At 37.6% G+C, this 26,527-nt stretch overlaps 1 protein-coding gene across 3 annotated transcripts in view; it reads left to right on the top strand.

Moving 5' to 3' along the window:
- The window catches only part of ARFGEF1 (ADP ribosylation factor guanine nucleotide exchange factor 1), a 91,095-nt gene extending 65,066 nt beyond the window's left edge, over positions 1 to 26,029 (top strand). For all 3 annotated transcript variants that reach the window (XM_065630281.1, XM_065630284.1, XM_065630282.1), the window contains 19 exons: positions 1,733 to 1,891; positions 2,270 to 2,420; positions 5,766 to 5,856; positions 7,029 to 7,069; positions 7,173 to 7,342; positions 7,982 to 8,133; positions 8,295 to 8,467; positions 9,222 to 9,382; positions 10,035 to 10,165; positions 11,707 to 11,836; positions 12,922 to 13,057; positions 13,145 to 13,283; positions 17,589 to 17,658; positions 20,110 to 20,239; positions 21,066 to 21,205; positions 21,577 to 21,745; positions 22,699 to 22,837; positions 23,731 to 23,848; positions 24,591 to 26,029. In XM_065630281.1, coding sequence (XP_065486353.1) covers positions 1,733 to 1,891; positions 2,270 to 2,420; positions 5,766 to 5,856; positions 7,029 to 7,069; positions 7,173 to 7,342; positions 7,982 to 8,133; positions 8,295 to 8,467; positions 9,222 to 9,382; positions 10,035 to 10,165; positions 11,707 to 11,836; positions 12,922 to 13,057; positions 13,145 to 13,283; positions 17,589 to 17,658; positions 20,110 to 20,239; positions 21,066 to 21,205; positions 21,577 to 21,745; positions 22,699 to 22,837; positions 23,731 to 23,848; positions 24,591 to 24,755 — 2,565 coding nt within the window. In that variant the 3' untranslated portion in view covers positions 24,756 to 26,029. The remainder of the gene's footprint in view (positions 1 to 1,732; positions 1,892 to 2,269; positions 2,421 to 5,765; positions 5,857 to 7,028; positions 7,070 to 7,172; positions 7,343 to 7,981; positions 8,134 to 8,294; positions 8,468 to 9,221; positions 9,383 to 10,034; positions 10,166 to 11,706; positions 11,837 to 12,921; positions 13,058 to 13,144; positions 13,284 to 17,588; positions 17,659 to 20,109; positions 20,240 to 21,065; positions 21,206 to 21,576; positions 21,746 to 22,698; positions 22,838 to 23,730; positions 23,849 to 24,590) is intronic.
- The last annotated feature ends 498 nt before the right edge of the window (positions 26,030 to 26,527 follow it).

Here is a 26,527-nt window from a genome sequence, read left to right as displayed (position 1 = left end):
GATTTCAGTGCATTACAGGATGATTCCCTTGCACAAGGTTCTGATGAGATGGCAGAGTTGTCCGACCTCATTCGCCAGATAGCTCTGGTGGTTCAAAGGTGACTGGCAAATCTGCACTTGAGCTGACTTTTCTGTTGGAAGCAGATTTTTCCCTCTTGCACTTAACTGATGCTGGCAACTTTTCTATTTCATTGAATAAACATACAGAAGATTGGCATCTAAGAACAGTTAGCATTTGTTTACACACTTCGAGAGATAATGGAGGGAGCTGGAGGCTTTAAGAAAATTCTCAAAGTACGCAATATAGCTTAAGCTATACATGTTCACCCCTAAGACATCAATTAAATATTCTGGTTTTCATTATTTATGCTTTTAATCTTAGACTGTCACATAGTCTGGCTTTTGTCTCTAACCATCTGTGACAAGATATGCATGAAAAAGATGTACCTACTTTGCTTATATCATCTTTTTTACTTTCTCATTGGTGGACATGATGTTTAGCTGTTTTTCTTCTGCTTTGATGGTTTATAAAAAGGGACAGAGGGAGAACGTATGGAGCAGAGAGGGAACGTAGGACTGAAAACGTTTTCCTTTTACAGAAAATACACAGATTGTAGACTCTAAAGCTTCTTTCCTTAGTACTCTTTCCATGAAACTTCCATTTTTCTTTGCTCATCCATCAGTTGCTGTACCTTTGGCAGCGTACCCTGGAGGAGTGGTTGGGTTTGAACACGGCAGCCGTGCTGTGTGGCTCTGTGAGACTCTGTCCCTCCTGTCATTCCCCACTGTTGTGGCATTCATGTTTTCTCTGTGAAACAGCTGTTCTTCCGGGGATTTTTTTAAAAAAATATTTTATATTTGGTTATATGATGTGCTCAATGATTTGATTTCAAAACAGTCTTAAATATCCAAACATTTAAATATATTTCATAGTTGTCATTTGTTTATCTGACATACAACTAGTTCACTTTATGGCCTTTGGATCTTACATAACAGGAGAGTAAAATGCATTTGTGAGCTCACCTTCTCACCATTGTATTCAGTTCATAGGAGACCTGAGGAGTTTTCTTTGGTGTTTATACACAAAAATTGGATACCTACATGTGGAACATTCTCTTTTGTGAGATTTATTTCATCTGCCTAGATTATAGGTCACTTGCCGTTTACCCACCCATGACAGTCTCACCCCACAAGCTTCTGAGGTGCTCCAAACTGCGTAGATTAAATCAAATGTGTTTTGAGCAGTTTTGTGGTATTGGCTAAACATGCCTTTTGGATATATTATTTAGATTCTATTGAGAATAAAAAAAAAAATCCTACAAATTGAATCTGCTAAGGCAGCATTTTCAGAGTAGGTCCAGGTATAGTACAAGAATAATAAAAGCTTATCTAGGAAGCTGTGTTTCTGCTGAAAGAGTATCCTGTTTCCCCCAAGAAGCGCCTCCAAAAATGTAAAGTAGACCAAACCCAGAAACCTAACAGCAACCTGCATGTTCTGTGCTGTCGGACATGACGCTTCATGTTCCCGAATAAAGGGAGCCTGATTTTGTCCTCCAGCTTACTACAGAAGAACATGAGATATTTTTACTATGTAGAATGCTTTAGGAATTCAGTCCTAGGAAGAGAAAGGTGAACGATGTAGTCGCTGAAATCACACAGATTGTACTAAGAACAAGAAACTGAGAAAATACAAGACTTTTTTGACTTTTTTTTTTTTTACTCCCATTTGTAGCTTGAAAGAGATGCCTATGTCCAAGCATTAGCAAGATTTACGTTACTTACAGTGAGTTCTGGTATTACTGAAATGAAGCAGAAGAATATTGACACCATTAAAACTCTCATCACGGTGGCTCATACAGATGGAAACTATTTAGGAAATTCCTGGCATGAGGTATAAAAGTCGTTTGTACTTAAATTATAAGAAAGCGCATGTACTGATTTTGAACACAGTAGTGTACTTTATGCAGAAATACAGTATTTTTTAGATAAGTTACAAGTATATACTTTTGTACATATATTATGTAGAATTGCACATTATGCAGCCAGTTAAAGTAGCAAAACATGTCCAAGTGAGAAATAAAATTGTGAGACTAATCCAGCAGTATTTAAATAATATTCGTTTTAGACAGAAGAACAGAAATACTTGTCTGACCTTGAGTGTTTAGAATACTTTTCTCCTAAAGATCTGCCTAAATATTTGTATGTATTTATTTTTTACTATTTCAAACTGGGTTTTGTTGATAAACAACTTCTTTATTCTCTGGAATAGATTCTGAAATGCATCAGTCAACTGGAACTGGCACAGTTAATAGGAACTGGAGTAAAACCTCGCTACATCTCAGGGACAGTGCGTGGCAGGGAAGGCTCTTTTACTGGAACAAAAGATCAGGCACCTGATGAATTTGTGGGGCTTGGGCTGGGTAAGTAATACAGATATGAAGTCTTTCATTTAACTGGCTTTGTTCAGACACGTATTAAAGATTGTCCTTTGTTTTCATTATTGTTGACTATGAGATTTGGAGAGGAGACCATGAAGTAGTCCTTGTAAAACTGTCTTAGGCTTTCAATAGACCTATTCCTGGAATATTTGTTTTGCTCTGTTAAGCATTATTCCTAGAACAGGAGAGTGGGAAAGGTAAGCAAAAGACACATCATTTATTTCTATTAAAGTAAGAATGGATTGCTGATGGCATGGCCAGATTTGATACTATTGCAACGTTAGTGCACCAAGTATTTTACCAAACAGCCAAGTTAGTATGTGTAGGGTAAGCATCCTGTTATGAAACTTTGTGAGAATGCACAGTATTCAGACCAAGTGGGGGATTAGTTTAAATTCTGAAGTTCTCTTTTCTCCTCTTTTGGTTACTTTGGTACTCAATAAGTGCCTTTTTTAGGTTGGCCTGAGAGCCAAAATTTACTTCATAAATGAGATCTTGTTTCCTGTTCTCCTAGAAATATATACCTGTCGTATCATAAATTGTCTTTAAAAGATTTTTTTTTTCAACAGGAACACAGTTAAATACATACGGGCGTAGGGTTTATAGGAAACTATGGGAGCATCAAAGAAGTATTTATAACTCTATTTGACTGTTAGAAAGTTTCTGGTTTAGTGTGACGCTTGGTATATCCTGCCTTTTGGGCAACTTCACTTACAGCCAAGCAAAAGCTTTGTTTTACCTCAAGTTTTCCTGTAACTTTGAGATTTTTATTGAGGAGTAATGATTATTTTAATAGCTTCCCTGATCTTTGCCCTCAGCTAGTCCTAATCATCTGGCTTTGTGTTCTCCTCATACAGCTCCACTTGTTCTGCAGTCAGTCCTTTTCTTTCCAGTGTGCTCTCCTGCCTCTGGATACTCTCTCACCTTGCCAGGAGTTGCTGAAGGGAAACCTCATTCCTGGAAACCAATGCGTCTGCCAATGTCTCATATACTGAGCTGCTTCTTCCTGCCTTTCTAATATGCATCCTCCAGTTCAGTGTTCCCTGATGACCTCTCCAGCTTTGCTATTTCCAAATGCTGGCAGTTTCTCTACCCTGAAGTGACTGGCCTTTAAAGTCCTGATAGCTGAAGAATGTAAACTGTAGTCCAGTGTCTCTAAATCATACTTGCTAGTCATTGGTGTATATCCAACTCATAAAGATTTTTTTTTCCCTTTGTTAACTACATTTCTAAGGAAAATAATTTATGCCCAAATGCATTAAATGTTTCTCTCTGAATTGAATTTCTGAAATGCTTGTTACAGTGCACATATGAAAACTTAAAGATTTTTTTTTTAATAGTAATACCACTTCAGTCTTATAGGAAAATACCTAACTCAAAGGAGTTTAGTTTTTCATACACTTAAGGGCTGTTAGAACATAGTAAATTTCTCAACTGTTTCAGTTTTTTGCTCCATGAATCTTATGTTGTAAATATTTTATTTTCTTGCTGTGATCACTCTGAAGTATCTTTTGGAACTGTGGCTTTCTGGCAGTCTTCCTATAAACTACATTCCTGTGAAGAATAGGGTGCATATGCTCATACATAGAGACACACATTTTACAGGAAAATAGTTGTTTAATTGAGAGTAAGTGAAGGTGCAGTTGTGTGACACGGAAGCTTCATGCAGACGTGCATAAGCAGCAGCATTCACTCTTCTTCCTGAAGTAGTGTGTGAGTTTAAAATAAAAAAATCCTTCTCACATTTACTGCCTGAACCAGGATTCAGGTCTGCACTCTTCAGGCGTCTACATTGGAATGTCTTCATCACTCCTGCATTATCTTCCTGCTGTGGCACTTTTTTGTTTTACTTGAAAATTCAAGGCATCACAGGCACTTCTGTTGTGAAAGTAAAGAAATAAGCATCTATTTCTTTGCTTCTTTGGTAAGAATGTGGGCTTACTTGGAGTTGTAACTGTGAAGTTCAGCTTTCTTCTACTCTAGTTTCTATTCACGTAGTCAGAAGACAAAACCTGCTGCTGCGTGTAGGTCATAGCCAAAGCACATTTCTTAGGTAACCAGAAATCATCTTCGAACAATGGGAATCTGAGGAATCAGTTTTTTCATACAGGTGACTCTGTGTTTCATTGTAAAAGATCTCATAACTGTTAGAGTATAAATCTACCAAGTTTTCCAGCATTGATTATAATCCTACAGCAGTAAGGAATTCTCATGCAAACTGACAGGGTTGGGCAGGGCTACGTGACTTCTTGGAAGTGGCCCTTCAAATTCACCTCCCCAAGCTTCAAGTTTATTCATCCTGGCAGCTTGTGTGCTGAGAAGTTTTGATCAAACCCAACAGTATAACAAGTTGCTTAAATACTAGTATAAGGTTAGGTACATATGTATGTATGAACAGAAAGGTTACTTCATAAATACCCAAGAAAAATCCTTCAGATGCTTTGGCGGGCAGTCTGAAACATGAGAAATTTTCTGCCTCTGCAAAGCTCAGAGAATAAAACTGCTGGCCTTTGAGTCTTGTGTTCTCCCCTGTCTTTTTGATAGGCTGTCTAAGAAAAAAACCCTAAATACGGGGTAGGTGGAATTACCCGGAATGATTGCAAGATTCCTGCTCTTTTTTTTTGAGCGGGGTGAGGGGGTGGCACAGCACTGCTTAGAGATTGCCGCCAATTTCAGAGATCTGCTCACTGTGAAGATGGCATTTTCTTAACATGAGCTTTCCCAGGTGTGGACTAGAGTTTCTAGCCTCCGAAACAAATATTGCTATTTTTATTTACAGATCTTTTTTCTTACTGTTGTTACATGATAATTTTGCTGTACTTGAGATGTAGCTTTAGGATGGAGTTTTGATGGGAGCTCTTCTCTGAGAATGATGAAGAAGAAAACCTATCAGGATGGATATACTCACTCACTGCTAATCAAGTGTGAAAATTCTCCTTTGTGTGGTGTTGTCTGTCATACGTTGTGTATTTTCAGTAGCAGAATTACCAAAGGTCCATTTAAAGATGGAGAGGAAAAGCTGCATTTTGTGCTTTTGAATTTTTTCACTTTTATCTATTCATAGAGGTGTTCTAAATGTGAACAATTTTCTGCAACTAATATAGTTTATAGACTGATAGAGAATCTAGAGAATTAGGACTTAGACCAACATGCAAGTGTTCACTGTGGTGTCCAGCTCATGCAAGGAAAATTAATAATGTACGTCTCTTTTTTGTGAATTAAAAATATATTTAATTATACTGGTAGTGGCATGACTTCTCTTCCTCTTTCTTCCCAGCCCTTTCCGTGTTATCTCATGCCCGTTTTTTAAATTTTGTTCACTTGTAGTTGGTGGAAACGTGGATTGGAAGCAGATAGCAAGTATTCAGGAATCCATTGGTGAAACTAGCTCCCAAAGCGTTGTTGTTGCTGTAGACAGGTATTGTATTAAATTTCCTGTTGCCGCCTCAAGCCTTTTCAACAATATTTTAATACCCTGTGCTAATAATAGGGCTTCTGTTTGGAAAAACTACGTAAATACTACTGCATTCAAGGGCTTTTTGGTTTTGTGGGTTTTTTTCCTTTTTTTACAGAGCATAAGTATTTTAGCCAGACGGAACAAAATGAAGATTAGGCAAGAAGCCTTTTTACTAATATAAAATTATTATAGGGCAGTTGCCGAGTGAAGACTGCTGTACTGTCCAGTGAATCTAGATTTGCTATATCTAACATATAGCAAATCTCATTTTGCCTTAGTACAGGGAGCATTATTGACAGACTCTTTTTCCCATAAATGTGATTACTGACTCCCTGCTTTCCTCTAGGTTATGTAGATGTTGTCTGAAACTACCAAAATTACTATTCCAGTCTTCCTTTCTATGAATCTTATTTATCCTAATTGGATTTCATCAGGCATAATACATATCATAAACATTCCCTGGTTATATCGTACTGATCAGACGGGAGTGTTAATAATGCATCTTGCTCTCTCAGTGTACAAGAAATCAGAAAACATCATTTTCTTAGTGGTTGTCAAAACTGACAATCTCAAAGTGGAATCATTCCCAAGGCTTACAAGCATTCCTGGGATTGAGTATAGGCAGCAAGATGAGTGTCAGTTCAATGAAAGTTGTCTTGCAGTAAAATCACATCAAGCGAATGGGAGGCTTAATGTCAAACACATAATAGCTCTTTAGTTTTGCAGCATTTCTCCCCACTTCATAATGGGAAGTGTTTCAAGTATCTATTTGTCACGGCAGATAGGAATTGTGCACTCTGGAGAAGTTTGGCTTCTGTATTTGGAGCAGGGCTGAATAGTTTATAAAATACTGACATTGTTCATCAGTCACTGTAAATGAACGGTTAGTGTTAAAAACAATGCTCACTTCCCACTCTCCACACATGCTTATGGGAATTATTTTTAAATAATAGAAATAATTGAAATATTTCTGATTTTATTTTTGAAGTTCAGTATTTTTCCACATTTACTAATTGTTTTTTAATAAAAGTAGTTGGGATATCTATCTATATATATATAAAAAAATATTGAATATGTGTTTAATAAATGCTTTCTTAAGAAATTTTAACAATGTCTTAAACTGTACTTTACAGAATATTTACTGGATCTACAAGGTTGGATGGAAATGCTATTGGTAGGTTTTTTCTCCCCCCCGCTCCTCACCCCTGTAAACTACAAAGCAACTTTGTCTTAAACCTCAGAAAAATGTTGCATTAAATTCTGTGGTCATTTAACAGTGGATTTCGTTCGCTGGCTTTGTGCTGTATCTATGGATGAACTGCTGTCTGCTACCCACCCTCGAATGTTTAGTCTGCAGAAGATTGTAGAGATTTCTTACTACAACATGGGTCGGATAAGGCTACAGTGGTCTAGAATCTGGGAAGTTATTGGAGATCATTTTAATAAGGTATACCTGTTAATAATTACACTGCATACTCCTTTCGAATTATCAATACAAGTAAATTTTATTTAGCGATTTGTTGGAAAAGCATGTGCTCATCTGGATTATACAGGGTTTTTTCTGTCCTTCTGTATAAGTGGCTTGAAACAAAAAAGTATTGTAAACCTGGAAAGGCCTGCGAGAAGGCTGTGGTACACAATATAATAAATGTAAAAGTAGGAGTATACTTAAAGTTATTTATCATGAGCTAGGTCTAGAACTGTCTGTGTTTAGTTATGTGTTGTAATTTTTGGGAGTGTTTCATGAAGCTTGGGATAAGAGGTTGTTTTCTGTTCAGGTCTAAATCGACTATTTATCAGGTGAATGTTTGACATGCATTTTTAATATGACTTGTTGAAGTCTTTCTAGACAACTTGCTTATTTTTATAAAGTTTTTAATGCTAGGATAGATAATGTAGAAAACAGCTGGAATTGCTCAGGGATTATTGAATTGCATTAATGTGATTTATGGAATTGGCTACTGTTCAGTTTTGTTAATTTTCTAGTACTGCTTAGTTCTCCGTTATCAAATGTAAAGGCAGCTTGGGCTGAATCCATAAGAATTCTGATGCAAGCTTACTGTGCATTTCTGTTCTACGTTATCAGGTTGGCTGCAATCCCAATGAAGACGTAGCTATTTTTGCAGTGGACTCATTAAGGCAATTATCAATGAAGTTCTTAGAAAAAGGAGAACTTGCTAATTTCCGATTCCAGAAGGACTTCCTAAGACCGTTTGAACATATCATGAAGAGAAACAGGTAATAATATAGAATTAACTGAATCACCTGGGATCGTAAGCACCAACTTTTGCAGTTAATGTTTCAGATCGCTTTTGTAAAATCAGTTGCTGGAGACTTATACTATTCTAATTTATTATGTCATTTAGCTTAAACAGTTCTTGTTTATTATCTTAATTTAGGTCTCCTACTATTCGAGACATGGTTGTACGGTGTATTGCACAGATGGTAAATTCCCAGGCTGCTAACATTCGTTCTGGCTGGAAAAACATATTCTCAGTATTTCATCTGGCAGCCTCAGATCAGGATGAAAGTATAGTGGAACTTGCATTCCAGACAACAGGACACATTGTCAGTGAGTATTGGTGATGTTCAGACATTATGAAAGGTGTATGTGACTCCAGAGACTGAGCAGCTTTGTTTATCTGTTGGCTCTGCAGCTTGCACAGTAAAGTCCACCTCATGCTTTAGAACCAGATGCATAGTCACTTTACTCTTATGTTGTTTGCTTATCTTTGTCCTTGTTTCTAAATTGTACTTATCTATGGCCCTGTTTAGGAGAAAGTGCTGAGCTAGCTGGCACTATGATTTTTTTTTTTCCCCCCCCTCTTCCCATTCTAATCTAGATCTCAGTCTTCAAGTGCCATAAGGGATCTCTTTATTCTGTCTTAACCTCCGCAAATTCCTAAAACTTTTTCAACATCAATGAAGAATGATTTTTTTTTTTTCGTCAAAAGTGACTAAAATCAAGGCAACAGGACTTTTTTGCTGAGGGAGGTCCTTTTGTGGATGTAACTCTGTGCTTTATGTAGCCCTCCTAAGCTCTGGTCACACAGACCTCTTGCTCTGCCTAACTGTTAAATTTCCCTCCTTTGGACTAGATGCTACCTTGATTTTAGATACCTATTTACTGTTAAAATCGATTGCCCTCTAGGTGATTTTTTTTTTTTGAGCATTCATTTTTTAGTTTTTATTACTACTCCAGCATTTGACAGCACCAATCAATGAGCCAGTCTCTCATGACTTCTATTGCAATCAGTTCAAATTAGAATTAATAGATTTTAAAGCATGACACTTTTTTTTTTCTTCTGTTCACACTTTTCTCCCAGCAATTGTGTTTGAAAAACACTTCCCAGCAACCATAGATTCTTTCCAGGATGCAGTAAAGTGCTTGTCTGAATTTGCCTGCAATGCAGCATTTCCAGATACCAGTATGGAAGCGATCCGCCTCATTCGCCACTGTGCAAAATATGTATCTGATAGACCTCAGGTATAGTCTGTATTAACTAAATGATAAGTGCTTTAATCAACAAGGCTTTTATAAAGAAAAAAATTACTCGCGCTAACCTTGTTGGCTTCCCTTCTAGTTTCAGAGATGAGAAATGTACTTTATTCAGAAGCAATAGGAGTGTAAAATGCCACAGGCTTTGAAAGTATCGGCAATTTTTTTTTCCTTTATTCGCCCTACCTATCCCCATCCACCCAGTTCAACTAGTAGCTACCTTTCCTGAGAGCTGCTGGAAATCAGCATATCTCAGGATCTGCTCTCTGCCGAGAAGTGTTGTGAAGAATGGATAATGCTTGATATCCTCAAAATGTTATGGCAGATCCTCACTTTCAGTGCTCTCTCTATAAATTGTAAAGAGTAAGAGACTCAGACTGAACTGCAAGCAGAAGCTGATGCTTGAATGTATCATGGCATTTATTTTTTTAGTTTATTTTTCATAATATAGTAAGCATTACTTTGAAAAACACTTGACCTTCTCAGTATTATTGTTGTTATTGTTTTGATTGCCAACTCACCTGAGGTAGCAGTTTGTAATACTAGTACAGCAGAGATTAGTATTTACAGTCCAAAATGTGTTTTGTTTTGAAGAATCTAACTCTTACGGCTCTGTATAACCCTGTGTTTTCTTCTAAAGGCATTCAAGGAATACACAAGTGATGACATGAATGTAGCTCCCGAAGACAGAGTGTGGGTCCGAGGATGGTTCCCAATTCTGTTTGAGTTGTCCTGTATCATCAATAGATGCAAATTAGATGTAAGAACCAGGTAACAATGAGTATTTGTAATTCAAATTTTAAAAGGCTTTATTTTACACTTTTAGAATAGAAACAACTCTCTTAGTAAACATAACCATCATAAAATGACTTACATATTTAATTTAGGTGCTATCACTGCAGGAACATGAGATTCTTTAAAAACACATTTTAAATAGGTGCTGGAATGTAGAAATTAGATCCGTGTTCTTTACATATGAAATTTTTATCTTCCATTATAATAAACAACAAGTGGTTGTAATTGGATTATGTTAAAAGAAAGGTATTAAATTTCCTTTAAGTTAAATATTCAAACAGTGCCTGTTTAGGATGAATAGCCATGAAATCACAAAGATAGGAACTATTTAAATAGTTCCTTTGAAAATAAATGAAAGCTTAAGTAAATTAAAATACAGTGACTGTTTTTCATTTATTATAGAACCCGTAAACTATTTAAAACAGCTCAGCTCAGTCATATGGACTGAAGGTATTTTATGCTTAGAACACAGTAAAATGTAAAAGTCAACTTTTAACTTTCCTAACATAGAACAAGCAAGTGTCGTTTTAACATGGAAGGTCAACTCTAAATGCTCAATATTAATTAAGGGCCCCCACTTTTATTTTTTTCTTTTTAAATAAGGTATTGCATTGGATTAATATCCAAATCTGTATTTTTCCAGTGGCAATACTGATCTTCTCTATTCATTAGTAAATATAAATGTATGATATTTGATTCCATGATGGATACTCCCGTTTCTTATTCCATTTTAGTGATTTGTCATAGTTGACCTGGGTATGTCACATTTTTGCTCTGTTTAAACAAATGTAAAATGCTCCATCCAGTGATTAGGATTTGTTTCAGTGGACTCCAGCTGCAACATTCTGTCGAAATCTCTTTTTGGTTTTAATTAAAACTCATGACCCCAGTCCTGCCTTCCTGTGTCTTGCCCATCATACTTACCTTAGGGATTTTAAAACTGGTTTTTATACCATGATTCGTTTAACTCGTTGAGGGTTGCAGAAACAGTTGGAAAAACAAAGCTGTACTTTTATTTCATGTAAAACCTGCTTATTTTCCTTGTTTATGGCTTTTCCCTTATGAAGTGTATCCTGTAAAGTGTATTTGGTTGCAGTTCTGATGCTAAATATGAGAGATTGTATACAAATAATTTTAAATTTACACATATACAAGTGAGCCGTGCATCTGGGCTCCCTTTATAGCTGGTGGAGATTGATACTCATTTCTAGACCTGGAAATACCTGTTCCTTTAATTTTGTGACCCTCTGTAAAGAAGTCGTTTTCCTATTTTAATTCTAAATTACCACAGTTCTCAAAAGTGTTTTCTGGCTATTGCCTGTGATTTTTAAAGTCCTTTTTAACAAAGCTGATTTTTGACATAATTTTAGTGTACTGGCGTGACTGATCCATATCAGATCAATATATAATGTTCTTAATAGTATTTGAGTTTGTTATGGCTGTTGCACCTGGAGATATTGGGTCTAGTGCATTTCTTTTTGTAACTCTTAATATATGTTGGTTGTTCTTCATTTCAGGGGCTTAACAGTAATGTTTGAAATAATGAAGACATATGGCCATACTTATGAAAAACACTGGTGGCAGGATTTGTTTCGGATTGTCTTCAGGATATTTGACAACATGAAATTACCAGAACAGCAGACTGAGGTGAAAAAAAGTGGGGCAAGATAATTTACATGAGATCTATATTTACAGTAGAAAACCCGATTAATAATATAGCTTATCAGGGAACGTCAGGCAAACCTCAGCACTTCAATGGTTGACCTGTGATTCTTGTAGCCTTATTTTGTTTTATTAGCATTCTGTTGGACCTGTTGTCGCTCTTCTCATTTATTTGAAACTGTGTGTGTAAAAGGCCTAGTAGTTTACAGTACGGACAGTAGAAGAATAACATAAAATGCAGCATATGTGGGGCTTGTAAGAAGAACTGGAGCTTTTACAGGTGATGTCTGGAATCTGAGGCGCACATAATTTCGTGGCGAAGTGCTCCGTGGAATGAGGCTTGTAATCAGCAGTGAAGTCACAGTTAGAAGAAATAAGTTCTGCTAGTTCAAAACTTTTTGATGACTAGGGGAAAAAAGAAATAATAATTAATTAAACAAATAAATGACAAGCACAAACTAACAAGCAAACAACCCACCCCAAAAAACAGCACTGTGCTTTCACTGCACCCTTTTGACCAGTCAAACAGGTTTTGACTTCCCAAACCAAGACGAGGAACTGTCTTGACAAAGAAGTGTAACAGAAATGGGCTTATTAATGTAAATTACATATAAATGATTAATATTGTAAGTTTGATCAAAATTGTCCACTCTTCGGGAGGTTCTGACTATTTGTAGAAGGACTCAGCTCACTTTCTAAATTTGTGTCCCCTGGAAAATATTTAGAAGAAACATAGAACACTTAGCTTGGTGTTAAACTATGGAGCTCGGGTTAGACTGTCAAACTCAGTATCTCGGGTTAAATGTCAAACTCAGTATCTCACAATGCTTGTCAGTCCAATAATCTGCTCTCCAAGCACAGCTGTTTGTTTCTGTACTTTTTTAGACCTGTTAGTTAGCAAAGCAAATTTGTGGCTCCAAGTTCTGGGGGTTTTGAGGTATCGAAAGGAAATGCACGTTACCATAAAGCAATTCAAATCAAGTAAATACATATACCCATCTACCTGCAGGGATGTGCATCCTATAAGTTTTGCCTTAAACTAAGTTGTAACTTTTTTCCCCCTCCCCTAGAAAGCTGAATGGATGACGACTACCTGCAACCATGCACTTTATGCAATATGTGATGTATTCACACAGTATTTAGAAGTACTTAGTGATGTTCTTTTGGATGATATATTTGCACAGCTGTACTGGTGTGTGCAACAAGGTAGGACTGTACCAAATTATGTTAAACAATGTTAACATTTTACTATGTTGACTGTGAATAAACAAATGCCCTGTTTGTCTTTTCCAGACAATGAACAACTGGCACGGTCTGGCACAAACTGTTTAGAGAATGTTGTCATCCTAAATGGTGAAAAGTTTACCCTAGAAATCTGGGATAAAACTTGTACTTGTATGCTGGATATTTTCAAAACTACAATCCCTCATGCGTAAGATGACTGTTAATACGTATACTTTGTAAAATAATTTAGCTAGATGACTTACTGATTTCAAGCTCTTAGATATCTAATAGGTGGGGTGAACAAAAAGCTGTTATGTGTGGACTAAAGAGAAGCAGACTTTCTTGGAACATAATGATAGATTAGGTGCCAGATACACTACTTTTGTTTTGTAAATAACAAACTGTTAAAAACTTGAAATACCGTATGTGATTTAAAAAAAGTAACCTGTTTCGATTTTAAAATGTTGGATTTTTTGAGAAGTATTATCTGATTTTTTGGTCCTTTTCTTTGTGTAACAGAAGAATGCTGTTCATAGGCAAACTTTGCGATTTGTAATTACATTCGAAGCTTTTTCCACAAAATACTAAAATACTGCAACAGTCTTGCAGATTTAGGTCTCTGTGGTTGATGGTTAACTTCCATCATAGTTTCTGTGAATCCTAATCTTTTCATGAAAATTATCTTGCATATTTGGTAACTGCCTTTCCCTTCATGTTATATAACTCTATGTGAAAATTCTTGGAACAAGGCTGTGCTATTCTGAGTAGGATGTTATTCACTTACGTCATAGAGCACCATAACAAGAAGTCATGACCAACATTATATCAAAGATGAGGTTTTTCTTCCCTACCCTACCAACACTGAGGTGAAACGCTACTTGTTTTCAAATCTTGTAGTCTTAATGTTAAACTGTTGTATTATTACTTGTCCTGTGTCTGTCAGCTAGTTCGTAGCATTTACATCTGGGTGTCACCTAGTTCAGGCCTGAAGAAAACATCAGTCTTTCCATAATTTTAGAGTTCTATATCAGCACTGTAAGAGAGCTTCATTCATGCTTAAAGGATAACTTAATCCATCTGTCACTATCTCACCTGCTTTTCTATGTGAGTAGATACGAATTAATTGCATCTAAAAATAATGCTAAAATAAACCTGAAAAATCTAGGACCTAGCAAGATTTTTTTTTTTTTTTTTCATTTTGGTAACTGCTTTGGTTTCCACATATGATCAAAATTTAGGTTTCTGGGTATTGTTACAGTCGAATATTAGAAACCCTTCTAGAGCAGCATTTTGGATATCTTAATCTTTAGACACATTCAAAATATTCTCGTTGCCTTTAGCTGTATCTGGTTTGAAATATATGCATTATTCCCTTTGATATTTATGGCATTCTGCTTTTCAAATGGGTTATTTTTCTTAGGAGGGTACCTGACTCCTTCCATAGATTTCCATTCTTTACTTCCCATCTCCTTTTTTAATCTTTCTATGCCTTCTTTGAGAACTTCATGATGTTATTCCTTCTTATATTTCTGGGAGGTTCCCAACTTTTGCAGGGTGAGGTAAATCTTACTGGGATTTTATACATGAGTAATCCCTTGAGCGTATGTAATCAATCTCCTGTCCCATGGTGAAAGTAGCGCCTGCTCTTTTCCAAACAGTTGTTGGGGAACACAAAACTGCTCAAAACAGTCTTTTCACTTTGACTATATTTGATTGAAGCTTTTTAGATGGGTAAGAAAAAACTATGATAACAATATGCAAGTGTTTGTTCATATTTTTAATGAAGACTTTTTTTTTTTTCTTTTCTTCTCCATCTGGGCTCTAGGAGGATACTTCTTCCTCCTTCTGTACAGCTCCTTTTTTTTTTTCTTCTCTTTATGGGATCTGGTTCTTTTTCTGTGACTCCAGGTCTGGCTGGCATTTCATATCTGTGTTTCTTATCCCTCTATTAGCCTTATTTTTGCAGTGGAGCTTTTCCTGCACTCCCAGCCTTCCTTTTTTTTTTTTTTTTTTTTTTTGACAACACAGCTTTAATACCCAGCTTGCTGTGGAGGCTGCCCCGGTACTTAGAGAAGGTGACAAATGCCCCTTTTACCTTTGCTTTCCCATGTCTGGAAGTAACGCAATAGTTAACGTTGAAATGAAATAAATTGCACAGTGGTACACATGCAAGTTTTATGGGCAAATGCTTTATTGCTAATTGTCTTGAACTAGTCAGATGCTATGAATCTCTGGAGTGTAAATTACCTTCTGGCAGAGATTTTTATTAATCTGATCAGGTAGGATCACGTCTGTTCTCTTTCAGCATTCATATAAAACATCTTGCAGGTATTAGGTAACTTACTTCTTCAATTTAAGAGTTGTAGCAGTGGCTGCAGGAGTTCTTAGTTGCAGTGCTAGCTTCTGCTGGTTCTTGGCAAGTCACCTTTTTGCAAAGAGAGGTGATCATATGATTTCCTTGTTTGGAAAATTAGTACTACAATATTTAGTCAGCTACCAAATTCAGCAAGAATCACTTACTAGATAAGCCAAACCTGTACTCCTGCCAGGCTTCCATAAAATCATTGAGGTGTTAATAGCTGAAGCTACTAACACAGAATCACACAGAATGGCTGAGGTGGGAAGGGACCTCTGGAGGTCATCCAGTCCAATGGCCACCCAGAGCAGTTTCCCCAGGACTGTGTCCTGGTTTTTTAATATCTCCAAGGGTGGAAACTCCACAGGCTCCCTGGGCAACCTGTGCAGTGCTCGGTCACTCTCACAGTGAAAAATTGTTTCTTAATGTTCAGAGTCAATCTCCTGTGTTTCAGTTTGTGCCCATTGCCCCTCCTCCTGGCACTGGGCACCACTGAAAAGAGCCTGGCTCCCTCTTTTCATCTCCCCTTCAGGTATTTATATGCACTGATGAGATCCCTCTGAGCCTTCTCTGCTCCAGGCTGAACAGTCCCAGCTGTCGCAGCCTTTCCTCAAAGGGGAGATGCTCCAGTCCCGTAATTGTCTTCGTGGCTTTTTGCTGGACTCTCTGATACGTCCATGTCTCTCTTGTACTGGGGAGCCCAGGACTGGACACAGTGCTGAGCAGAGGGGCCGGATCACCTCATGCAGCCCAGGGTACCGTTCTCTTTCGTTGCAGCAGGGGCACAGCTGTTCGGCTGCTTTTTAATCCATCTCACTGTTTGTTCATCCAGGCCATACATTTAATAATTTGATTCTTCTTTTTATTTAATTTGTGTTCTGTTTATATTTTTTTTTTAATTTAAATTTCTGAAGCTTCGTGAGAGCAAGTCTTGCCTCGCTGGCACTGAGATAGCCAGGGTGAATGCCCTCTTCTCCTTGGGAAGTTCAAGAGTTAGAATCAGTTCCTTGCACAAATTAGGATGATCTGGCCTCTACTGGCTCGATAATGGCTCATTATTCCAATGCCTGCTTTGGCAGATGGAAGTTTATGACTTTATAGCCCAAAATAAATTACACTGTATTTAGCAACCTCTAATCCAGAATAATCTGCAGTTTGTGTCCTGGTAGCTTTCAAAAATCACTTCTCTAATTTACTTTATTTATTGTCTCATTACATACCTCAAGATTTTATCTCTTCTTATCTCCAGTTTGTCTTTTGAGTTATATGGTCTTCAGTTGTCTGGAGATCAGTGATATGTTAATTTAGGATCCTTAGCATAGTGGGAAAGATCTCACTTAGGATATGCAGATACAAATGTCCATCAGGTGTTGCCTCACACAGATTGAGGCTAAATAGTTTGAGATCTTAACCACAACAAATAACTTTAATCTTACTTTATAGCAATAGATTTGATAGAACAAGAAACTCTGGGACCACTTAATCCAATTTCCCTCAATTCTTGTCAGCCTCAGTAAGATACAGTTACTGTAGAAGTTCTTCAGTGCTTAAGGCAAAGATCCTCAGGACAGCAACGTGCTAGAGGAAAACAGCAGGGAAGGGATCAGAGGTTTTGTCAGTAGCTTGGTGCCTCGTAACAGCCATGACTCCTAGGTGGAAGTGTTGAATCCAAGGTGGAAATAGAGCCACAATTGTGGAACATATCCCAGAGAATGCAAAGCATCTCCAGACGTTCATGCTGATTTGTCCTGGGGTAGATTCATTCCTTATTCCAGGTAAAGCTTGAGGCAGTATGAGAGAGCAAGGCCCGCTAATGGCACCGGAGCGCTGCCTGAACCAAATCCAGTATTTCTGCCAAAAATTAACCCGCCTCCACATAATCCAGTTGTCTGTCCAAGACAATTGGCGCAAATGTTGAAGTTCAAAAAACGCAATACTTAAATTTTTTAGTATGTGTGAAAGAATAAAATGTATACTTAAAACCGAAATTAGTTTATTAATTTATGGAAGTATCTACATCCGACTCTTCCGTTAGTTGGCCTCCGTTAATTTAAGTTGAAATAAACAACCCACCATGTTTAAGTGGACTTTTTAGAATATCAGTTCCAATTTGTATTTCAAACTTCCTAAATTGCATACCGGTTTTGTGTTTTCAAGGCTGCTGACTTGGCGACCAGTTGGTGGGGAGCTTTGCTCTGGATCTTCCTCTGATGCAAAAGAAAAACTGGTAAGCTGCTGAAATTTAAAAAAATATTGTAAAACCTGCAAGAGTGTGGTACGAATGTGTTGTGATGTAGAATAAGTTAAAAGTATACTCAACTTAAACCTGTTTTTGTTTACTTGAAAAAGTTTTTTTCCAGATAAAGTGCTATTTAATGCCTAAAAATGGCAAGGAATTGAGAAAGATAAGTATGTCTTTGTTTGCAGCAAAGTTGACTTCCAGAAGTTGGCAGTTAGCTGTTGTCTCTATATGTTTTAGGTAGTGTCCTGTGTCTGGCAGGTCTCTGTAACGCTATATTGTTTTCTGATTTGGAGTGTGGGCTTTGTTTCATTTTGCTCAATATTCTCTTTGATATATTAGCATGATGAGAAAATGCTGGAGGTGGAAAGACTGCCAGTTAGATTGACCTTTTTTGCCTTCAAATTTTCCCTGGTAAGAAGAGCTTAATCATCAGTGCTTAAAATAGAAAATTTGTATAACCGTTGGATTTCGTAGAACTGATTGAATAAACTGATGTAAAATTTGGATTTGCCTACAAGTGGCAGCCCCATAGCTACTTTACTACTGAAGAAAATTAATTTGGCTTTGGACATTCTCACAAGATTGCTACATGAAGTTCTTCATAGAGAAATGAAGCATTTGATAGCAATTGTTCAAGGATATGGTCCCAGATGAGTTCTGCTAAGAGCGACCAACTCTCTCTATTTATTTTTATGGAGTGTTACCATAATTTCCTTGCAACAGAGTGTAAAAGTTTGTGATGTCCAGTTGTCATTATACAGGTATTTTACATCCGTGTGACAGGATGTACTTGTTGCTGTATCTTGACTCATTTGTAGTGGCTTGATGTACAAAACATTTGATCTAAATGTTGGCTACATTTTTGATCCATTTGTGTCAAATATAACAGCATGAAAAAAAAATGGCGATTATATTAAATGTCTTAGTCATGAATAACTTGAAAGATCTTTTCTCTTTGAAATAGTTTAACATGAATGTTTTCACAAACCCTTTTTGTCTTCAGTGTAAAAAGACATTTTACAGCTTCAAAATTAACAGAACTTGTATAATAAGTAGTGTTACAGGAATTATATTTTGGATCCTTTCTTCTGGTAGGACAGAATTTTTGCAGGTTTTAGACACTTTTGATCTAATTTTTCTTCAGGTAGTAGAAATACAATGAAGCCTTCTCCTGTCTATAGACATAATATCTATTAAAAGTATATTTATACTTAATAGAGATGAAAAACTTGGTTATTTACTGAAATGAGAAGTTGATACGTTTTTTAATAGGAACTGTATGTGTAGATTTAAATCTTGCTCACACCACAATACAGGGAATTATTGTGTATTCTCCAGTGGCACTTATGGAACAAAAGCCGATAAAAATGCTGAGTTATTGAAAGGGACAGTAACCACTATAAATAACTGTGTTGCAGTTAATTATAATGTATTTTGGTTTTAATTGCATTAATTACATCTCCCTCTTTCAGTGAATGCTTTCTGCAAATAAAATCCTTGATTTTAATACTTTACATTAAACTGATCAAGAAGGAAGATATTTATTAAAAAATAAACCAAAACAAAAACCCAACAATTCATCCCAGGAGGTGTTTAAAAGATGTATAGACAAGGTTCTTAGGGCCATGGTTTAGTGCCAGATTGAGGTTATGGTTGGACTCGATCGTCTTAAGGGTCTCTTCCAACCGCAGTGATTCTGTGATTCTATGATCTTCCAAACTTACTGAGTTCTAGCTCAGAAGATAACACAATACAACATGGAGAACTTGAACATGTTGCAGAAGTCAGCTGAAGCAGCTCCCTGGCAAAAGGATTTTACATTAGAGCATTTTCTTGATACACATATATTCTCCTCCATCATTTTGCTGTGGTAAATTCCTGTAGCACCAACAAATGTTATTAACAGTAAGAACTTAAATTCAGAACATTCAAGGGAGTAAAGGCAAGTAAAGATTAAAGTTTGAGGATACCTCATATTGTTTGGATTTGTCATTTAAGAGCTGTCTCTTCATGTTTTCACTTGTTATAAAAGGAATACAAATTCTCACAGAAGCCATTGGAGGGTTTGGAGGTGGATAGTGCATTTCCCAGGATGGGAACCTTGCAGCAAACCTCACACACTTTTTCTGGTAAAAGTCAAACTAAGTGTTGGCTGACATACTGAATGCTTGGATGGCAGACAAAAAAACGGTGTGCGGAATACTACTCATTGAATTTGCTGTGTAATTGAGTATTTGTTGCTTCTTGAATTTTCAATTCTTTATTAGTAGCTCATCTTCTTAATACATCTTTCTTGAATGCTAATAGCTAATATGACCGAAGTGAATGAAATAGTGCAGTGTCGAAACAGCAAATGCGTGAAGCACAACACTATCGACGATTAGCTTGCAGAAGTTTTCTGTAGGCTAATGGGGGTTTTTTTGGCTTTCTTTTCAGGATACAATCTCACAGAAGTCAGTAGATATTCATGATTCTGTTCAGCCGAGATCTTCAGATGGGCGTCCGTATCAACCCAGCGCAGGGTCCACCGCAGGTGAAGAAATGAGTAAAGCCAGGCCGACAGCAAGTGCGTGTTTTGTACTGATTCGACATTTTATATCTGTTCAGAGTAGTATTTAGCAGATGTTTGATATCTTTAGTTATAACCCCAGCTATAACTTTAGAAACATGGTGTGGAGAAAATTACATTGATTAATTTTTTGTCTTTATGTACTATGACAGAATTCTGTTGGATTCTTGTGGGTCCACATTTTTGACCTGTGCTTTAAAAATCTAGAGTTCAGCTGCTGACTTGCAAAATACTGAAACTAGTACTCTCCTTATAATGCTATGTAAATGAGTAATTTTTTTTCATAAGAGTGAAGTTCTTTCTGTGCAGAATGCAACAAAAGCAATAGCTAAAAAAAAAAAGGCGCTTATTTAGACTGATTTGAAGAGAGTATATAAAACTATAAAACCCTTAAGATACTTGTTCAAAGTTATGCATTGGCACTTAAAATGCTCACACCTGCTGGCATTACAATTTGCCACAAGTACAGAGAAGCAGCAGTGATATCGGTGCTGTCCTGAGCCACCTCTGGCTCATGCCATTGCGATGATGCCAACAACAAGGTCACTGATTTATGGGATTTTTAGGTAACACTGAAAATTTGTCTGATATATGGCCAGGTGACTTGAAAGTTAGGAAATACTTTTTTAAAACCTGCTGGTTGTTAACATGGTGATCAGTCCTGGTTTTAGAAGAGTAATTCACATGGTGGATTCCAGGTTTGGTTTATTAATGTGCTTGAAGTTAAGCTGTTGTTCAACTTACCCGCAAAACAACTCAGAAAAAGAAAGTAGTAGTGCAGTTTTTTAGTTAACAAGCAATTTTCTTTTTCTTTCCTTTCAAGAATTTCCAGAGCAGAAGTTATTTGCTGCTCTTTTGATCAAGTGCGTTGTACAACTGGAACTCATTCAGACTATCGACAATATTGTGTTCTTCCCAGCAACTAGCAAAAAGGAGGATGCGGAGAATCTAGCAGCAGCACAAGTAAGTAGAACTGATCGGTACCTCTCTTTTTAACAGCTTTTTCTCTAGTGGATAATATTTTCATAAACTCCTGTGACGACTTCTAATTTACAATTTTTAGAAGCACTTGAGAACTTCCAGCAGACTGTTGAGATCTTTTACATCTTGCATTAAATTGTGTTTGCTGTGCTGGGACAGCACCCTGTGGAGATGAAAAAAATGTATTGTTCAAAGGGATTTATGTAACTGGGATGTGGATACAACTTCTAGTACAGTTTTAAGTTTAAATACAAATACAGATGAAAACAGGGTAGGGTTGATTTATCACAGGAGCTTGCTGAAGGCCATTGTGAATTTTCACTTCAAATCCCTTTTTTTTTCTTTTTTAATAGAGAGATGCTGTAGACTTTGATGTCCATGTGGATACACAAGATCAAGGGATGTATCGTTTTCTAACATCACAGCAGCTTTTCAAACTTCTCGATTGTCTGCTAGAATCTCACAGATTTGCTAAAGCGTTTAATTCGAACAATGAGCAAAGAACTGCTCTCTGGAAGGCAGGTGGGTCAGTCACCTTGGAGAAATATGTCGCGAGAATTTGTTAGTGTGCTTTGAACTGACCCCAAAATAGGTCAGAAGTACTTTGCTGCTGAATGTAGAATTGAATATCAGGTTGTAACTTTATAACCCTAGAATCCCTAAGGGGAGGAGAGACATCTGTGCGGGTGCAAATATCTTTTTGATTTCCTAAAATTTTAAGGTTTCATAGGGCTGTGGCTGCCAAGCTGATCCCTGACTGGAAGCGTGAGTCTCGTGCTTGGAAGCTGCCAGCACGAAACCCCAAAACTCGCTTGGGGGTTGTTTTACCTACCACTATATAAGTGAAATACATGACATTTTCTGTAATAGATGTAAAATAGACTGTCTGTAGTGCTACGTTTAATCTGTTTCTTGCACGTAAGTTAGCTGTATTAGTATTGTGAATGGTGAATGCACACTGTGAATATGCAGCAAGCTGGTTTGAGCATTTGTGTTTGGTTACAAGGAACTGCTTCTGCTTGAGTGAGGTAGTATTAGTATTTATGGCTATGCTTTTTGCTAATACAGACCTCCACTACCAAACTGAGTTTAGTTATACAGTAACAGCTTTGGAAACAGTAGTATTGTAGATATTTTTATCAAAAACAAGCAGTAAAACGGTATACCCTGTAGATATGTGACAGACAAAATGGTCCATTGTTCAGGTGGTTAGAATGCAGTTTTATCATACACCCAGCTTTCACATCTGCTTGGAAGCTTAAATATAAAAACAGGTGCCAAACACCATTCTGGTGTATGTACATAGGTTAACTTTTAGCAGTACTCCGTTGTCCTGAATGTTGTGAGAAATAAATCACATAAGGTGGTTCTTCTGAATGTCCACGTGCAGAAGATGCTTAGAAGGAGAAGTGGGGGACTGTAAGGAAAAGGTCAGCTGGAACAAAAATCTAAATGGCTGCTTGGAATTTCTCTAGGTTTCAAAGGCAAATCAAAGCCCAATCTTCTGAAACAGGAGACCAGTAGTCTCGCCTGTGGGTTGCGCATTCTCTTCCGTATGTACATGGATGAAAGTCGAACCAGCGCCTGGGAGGAAGTCCAGCACAGGCTACTGAAGTAAGGTCCACGTAGCTGAACCTCTCGCTGTGATTTCTGATAGACCTCCTCTGTTTGCGCTAAACTTCCCAGTGCTAACACAGCATGCTGGGGGTCACAGCTAATATTAAAGTATTTTTCTGTTGTGTGGAGAGTGCTTTGTCTCCAGCTACTAATGCTGCCCCTGCCTTTTGTTCTCATTACATGTTTTGCAGGAGACAACAAAAGTTTTGTCACCTTTTTTCTGTAGCGTGTAGTGGGGGGGGGATTGTTATAGCTCCTCTTGAAAAGCAGCTATCACCTAAACTCTGCTTTTTTCTTTCAGTAACCCCAGATATTTTAGGGAAGTGATGCTGTTTGTGCTCATCTGCACCAATGGGCCCTGGGCTTGTGGAGCCTACAGGCACACAAAAGCTTTTGGCTTTTTGCTTATTCATTACTGTGAATACTAAGGTTCACCTGAATTTTTTTAGTTTACAAAGTTGTTCAAGCAAGTGTTGGAATAACAGCAGGTTTAAAACCGTGGCAGTAACACAGTGAAAGTATTTTAAGGTTTATAGGCCAAGGAGCAGAGCTGAAAACTACCCTGGTGACATTGGCATGAGATTAATTTTTAAGGTCTATATATCATTTTGTCACATGCCTTTCAATACCTCTCAAAGAGCACTTGATACACTTTAAATATGTGCACGAAAGCACAGTTGTGTTTTTTCAGCATTTGTAATTACAGAAGTCCCAGGATTTGCGGTTTGAGTTGAACAAAGTCACTGCTTTCTATCACTAATCAGGCTCACAGTAGGTTTCATAAAAGGATGCTGTTCTGTGCTGGTATAGTTGCAAAGCCAAAACTCCCTCTCTGCAGTAGAGTTCAAAATAAAACGTTAGTTACTAGCTTTTGTGGTTTTTCTCTCTAGTGTCTGCAGTGAGGCTCTGAGTTATTTCCTCACTCTCACATCAGAAAGTCACCGGGAAGCCTGGACTAATCTATTACTCTTGTTTTTGACTAAAGTCCTGAAGATAAGTGACGAAAGGGTAAGTAACTGGAATGGTATTTAAGACAATGTTTTCAGGTAAGTAGTAGTTGCAGACCGGTTCTTCACACAGTTACATACTTGACTTTAAAAGCTCCTGCTGCTCTGCAGACACTCTTTGTTGAGGAAATATGCGTTAAAACTGCACTTGACACACACTGACAGTAGTAATGCAAAATCAGGGTGCAATGAGCGATAAAATAAAATGTGTCTGAGAAAATTTAAAATATGCTAAAACCCATGAGAAGTGTGTGTTAAGCTGCTTTTACTTCTCTCCTGCTGAGGAAGAGGATGAGTGGCTGATATTTTATTCAAAGAAGTAACTCCCGTTTCTGCTTTCAGTGCTACATGAACATCACCTTGACCTTCTCCAACGCAATTCTCCAGTAAATAAATCCATATTTAGATCTCTCTCTATTTCTAACATAATTTGGCTGAAATATTAAGTGAAATGGGCCAAACCGCAACAAAAAAATTAACTGATAATAGAAAAATTCTTCCTCTTGAATAACAAGCATCAGCGAGGATCTGTGTGTAGTGAGTGAGCACGTGTCAGGGTCCATCCCAGCTGCCTCAGCCTTTTCTAGCACTGCCAGCTTTAGTTCTGCAGGTGTTTCTGCTGGTCACTTTGTGGCTTTCTCACCTCGACGTGGGAGAGCATTTAAAATTCTTCACTTGCAAGATGCTTTTTGAGGTGCGTTGATGCGTAATAGAGCAATTTCTTCTGTGTGTTTCCTTCTCAGTTCAAGGCTCATGCCTCCTCCTACTATCCTCTGTTGTGTGAAATTATGCAGTTTGACCTCATTCCTGAACTTCGAGCTGTTCTACGAAGGTTTTTCCTGCGGATCGGTGTGGTTTTCCAGATATCCCAACCGCCAGAACAAGAGTCTGGAATAAGCAAGCAGTAGCAGATGGGTGACCGAGTGTTGCTCTGTTCAAAAGTTTCTGTTCCTCAGCTAAATTAAAGGACCAAGGTAGCTGAGCCACTCTCTGGATTTCCATAAAAATAGTTTGTTTGCACGGCAGCGTGTAGCCGAGGGTTAACGGTACAGATGCTCACAGCTGTAATTAAGGCTCACGACACTCCAGCCCCTTTCTTTCCGGCTGGATTCTCTCCATCGGTTTCTCTCCCCTGGCCCGTGCCGAGCACAGAGCCAGTTTTTAGCACAGTCCTCTGGTCAGCACGGGCCGCGGTTCCTCCCCTGTCCTCGGCAGCAGAGCAGCCACAGGCGCTTGTGGTGGGTGTGGAAGTCAAATGTACCCAAAGAACTCTATGTGTAAAGGTTCAAGCTTCTGCAAGAAGTACAACTCAGGAGAGGTGTATTTTGAAGGATAAGATGTTTATAGTGAAAAGCAAAAGGAGATTATTGTTCATGGTAAAAGATATTTAGCAACTATGTCTGATATTCTAAGATTTTTGCACACTCAGGCTGTCTGAGACATTGGTAATCATCCTTCTGTGAAAAATGTACAGAGATGCAGGTCTGTAATATAAACTCTTTAACACTATACAGTTCTTCCTGAATTGTTTTATTTCTGTATTATTGATTTGCTGAAAACCCATAACACTTCCTTGTTTACCAAATGCACTAGAAGTTTGGGTTTATTGGTTTATTTTTTTGGGTTCTGGGTTTGGTTTTTTTTCTTTTTTTTTTTTTTGTTTTGTTTTGTTTCATTGTAGCCCATAAGTTAGTGTTGCTGACTTTTGTCAAGAACAGAGGTAGAAATATCACGACTGACATAACTACCTGTAATATACTTGTTTTAGGGCTTTTAAATATAATGAGCCATTGAAATGATGATTCTTCAAGGACTGGAACTTGAATCACTGCAAACAAGTCTAGGTTGTGTCTGCTGTCACATGTTTTTTTGTTTGATGTAGATTTCACTCTTATGTACAGAATTTAATGTTGAATATATTAAAGTAACAAATCTGGCATGGTTTGGGGCTGGTTAAATTTATTGGAAATGTATTCATACTGTGAATTGTGCTCTGATGGATAAAAGACAAGATTGTCAAGCATTCTGTATTACAATGGATGTAGAAATTTTTTTCAGATGGACAAAATGTATATGGTACAGATATGTAAAGTTTTCTATGTAAAAAAAAATTCTGTACAACTTTCTGTACAATATTTGGTTCTCATCTGGCATATTCTAATCAGGTTATAGGTCAATAAAGTTTTTGAACTCTTTCATCAGTGCAATCAAAACCTGTCTAATCCACAGCTACTTGTTGTACAGTTTCCTTTGCCTCTCATGCAGACCCCAGTGCTCGGGGCAGAGGGGTGGGGGCCCTTTCCTTGACTAGAGTGTGTCTTCCCACTTTTGGGCAAATATAGGTTGAAAAGAATGGTAAGTTTTTTGGGTTTTGGTTTTTTTTTTTTAAAAAAAAGGAAGAATAAAACGGCTTGTAGGTGGACTGGTTAAGTGAACCCTGTAGTGTTACCCAATAGAAACTCAGATACTGCATTTTGCTTTCTGGGAATTAAAATAGTAATACAAGAGAGACTGGAGTAAGGGTGGGTGGGAGGGAGAGGCTGGGTCGGCAGTTCCTCCGGCTGCTGACTCGGAATACATCAGCCAGCTCAGCCTTGTCTGTGTCTTTGCTTTTGTCAGGAAAAGTGGAGTTGGATTGTTCTCCAGTTCTCACAACTTGCAGAGAAGCGGGAGGGCTGAG

This window comes from Caloenas nicobarica, chromosome 2, assembly GCF_036013445.1.
Source record: "Caloenas nicobarica isolate bCalNic1 chromosome 2, bCalNic1.hap1, whole genome shotgun sequence".
Lineage (NCBI taxonomy): Eukaryota > Metazoa > Chordata > Aves > Columbiformes > Columbidae > Caloenas > Caloenas nicobarica.
This window is presented reverse-complemented; position numbering and strand designations above follow the sequence as displayed.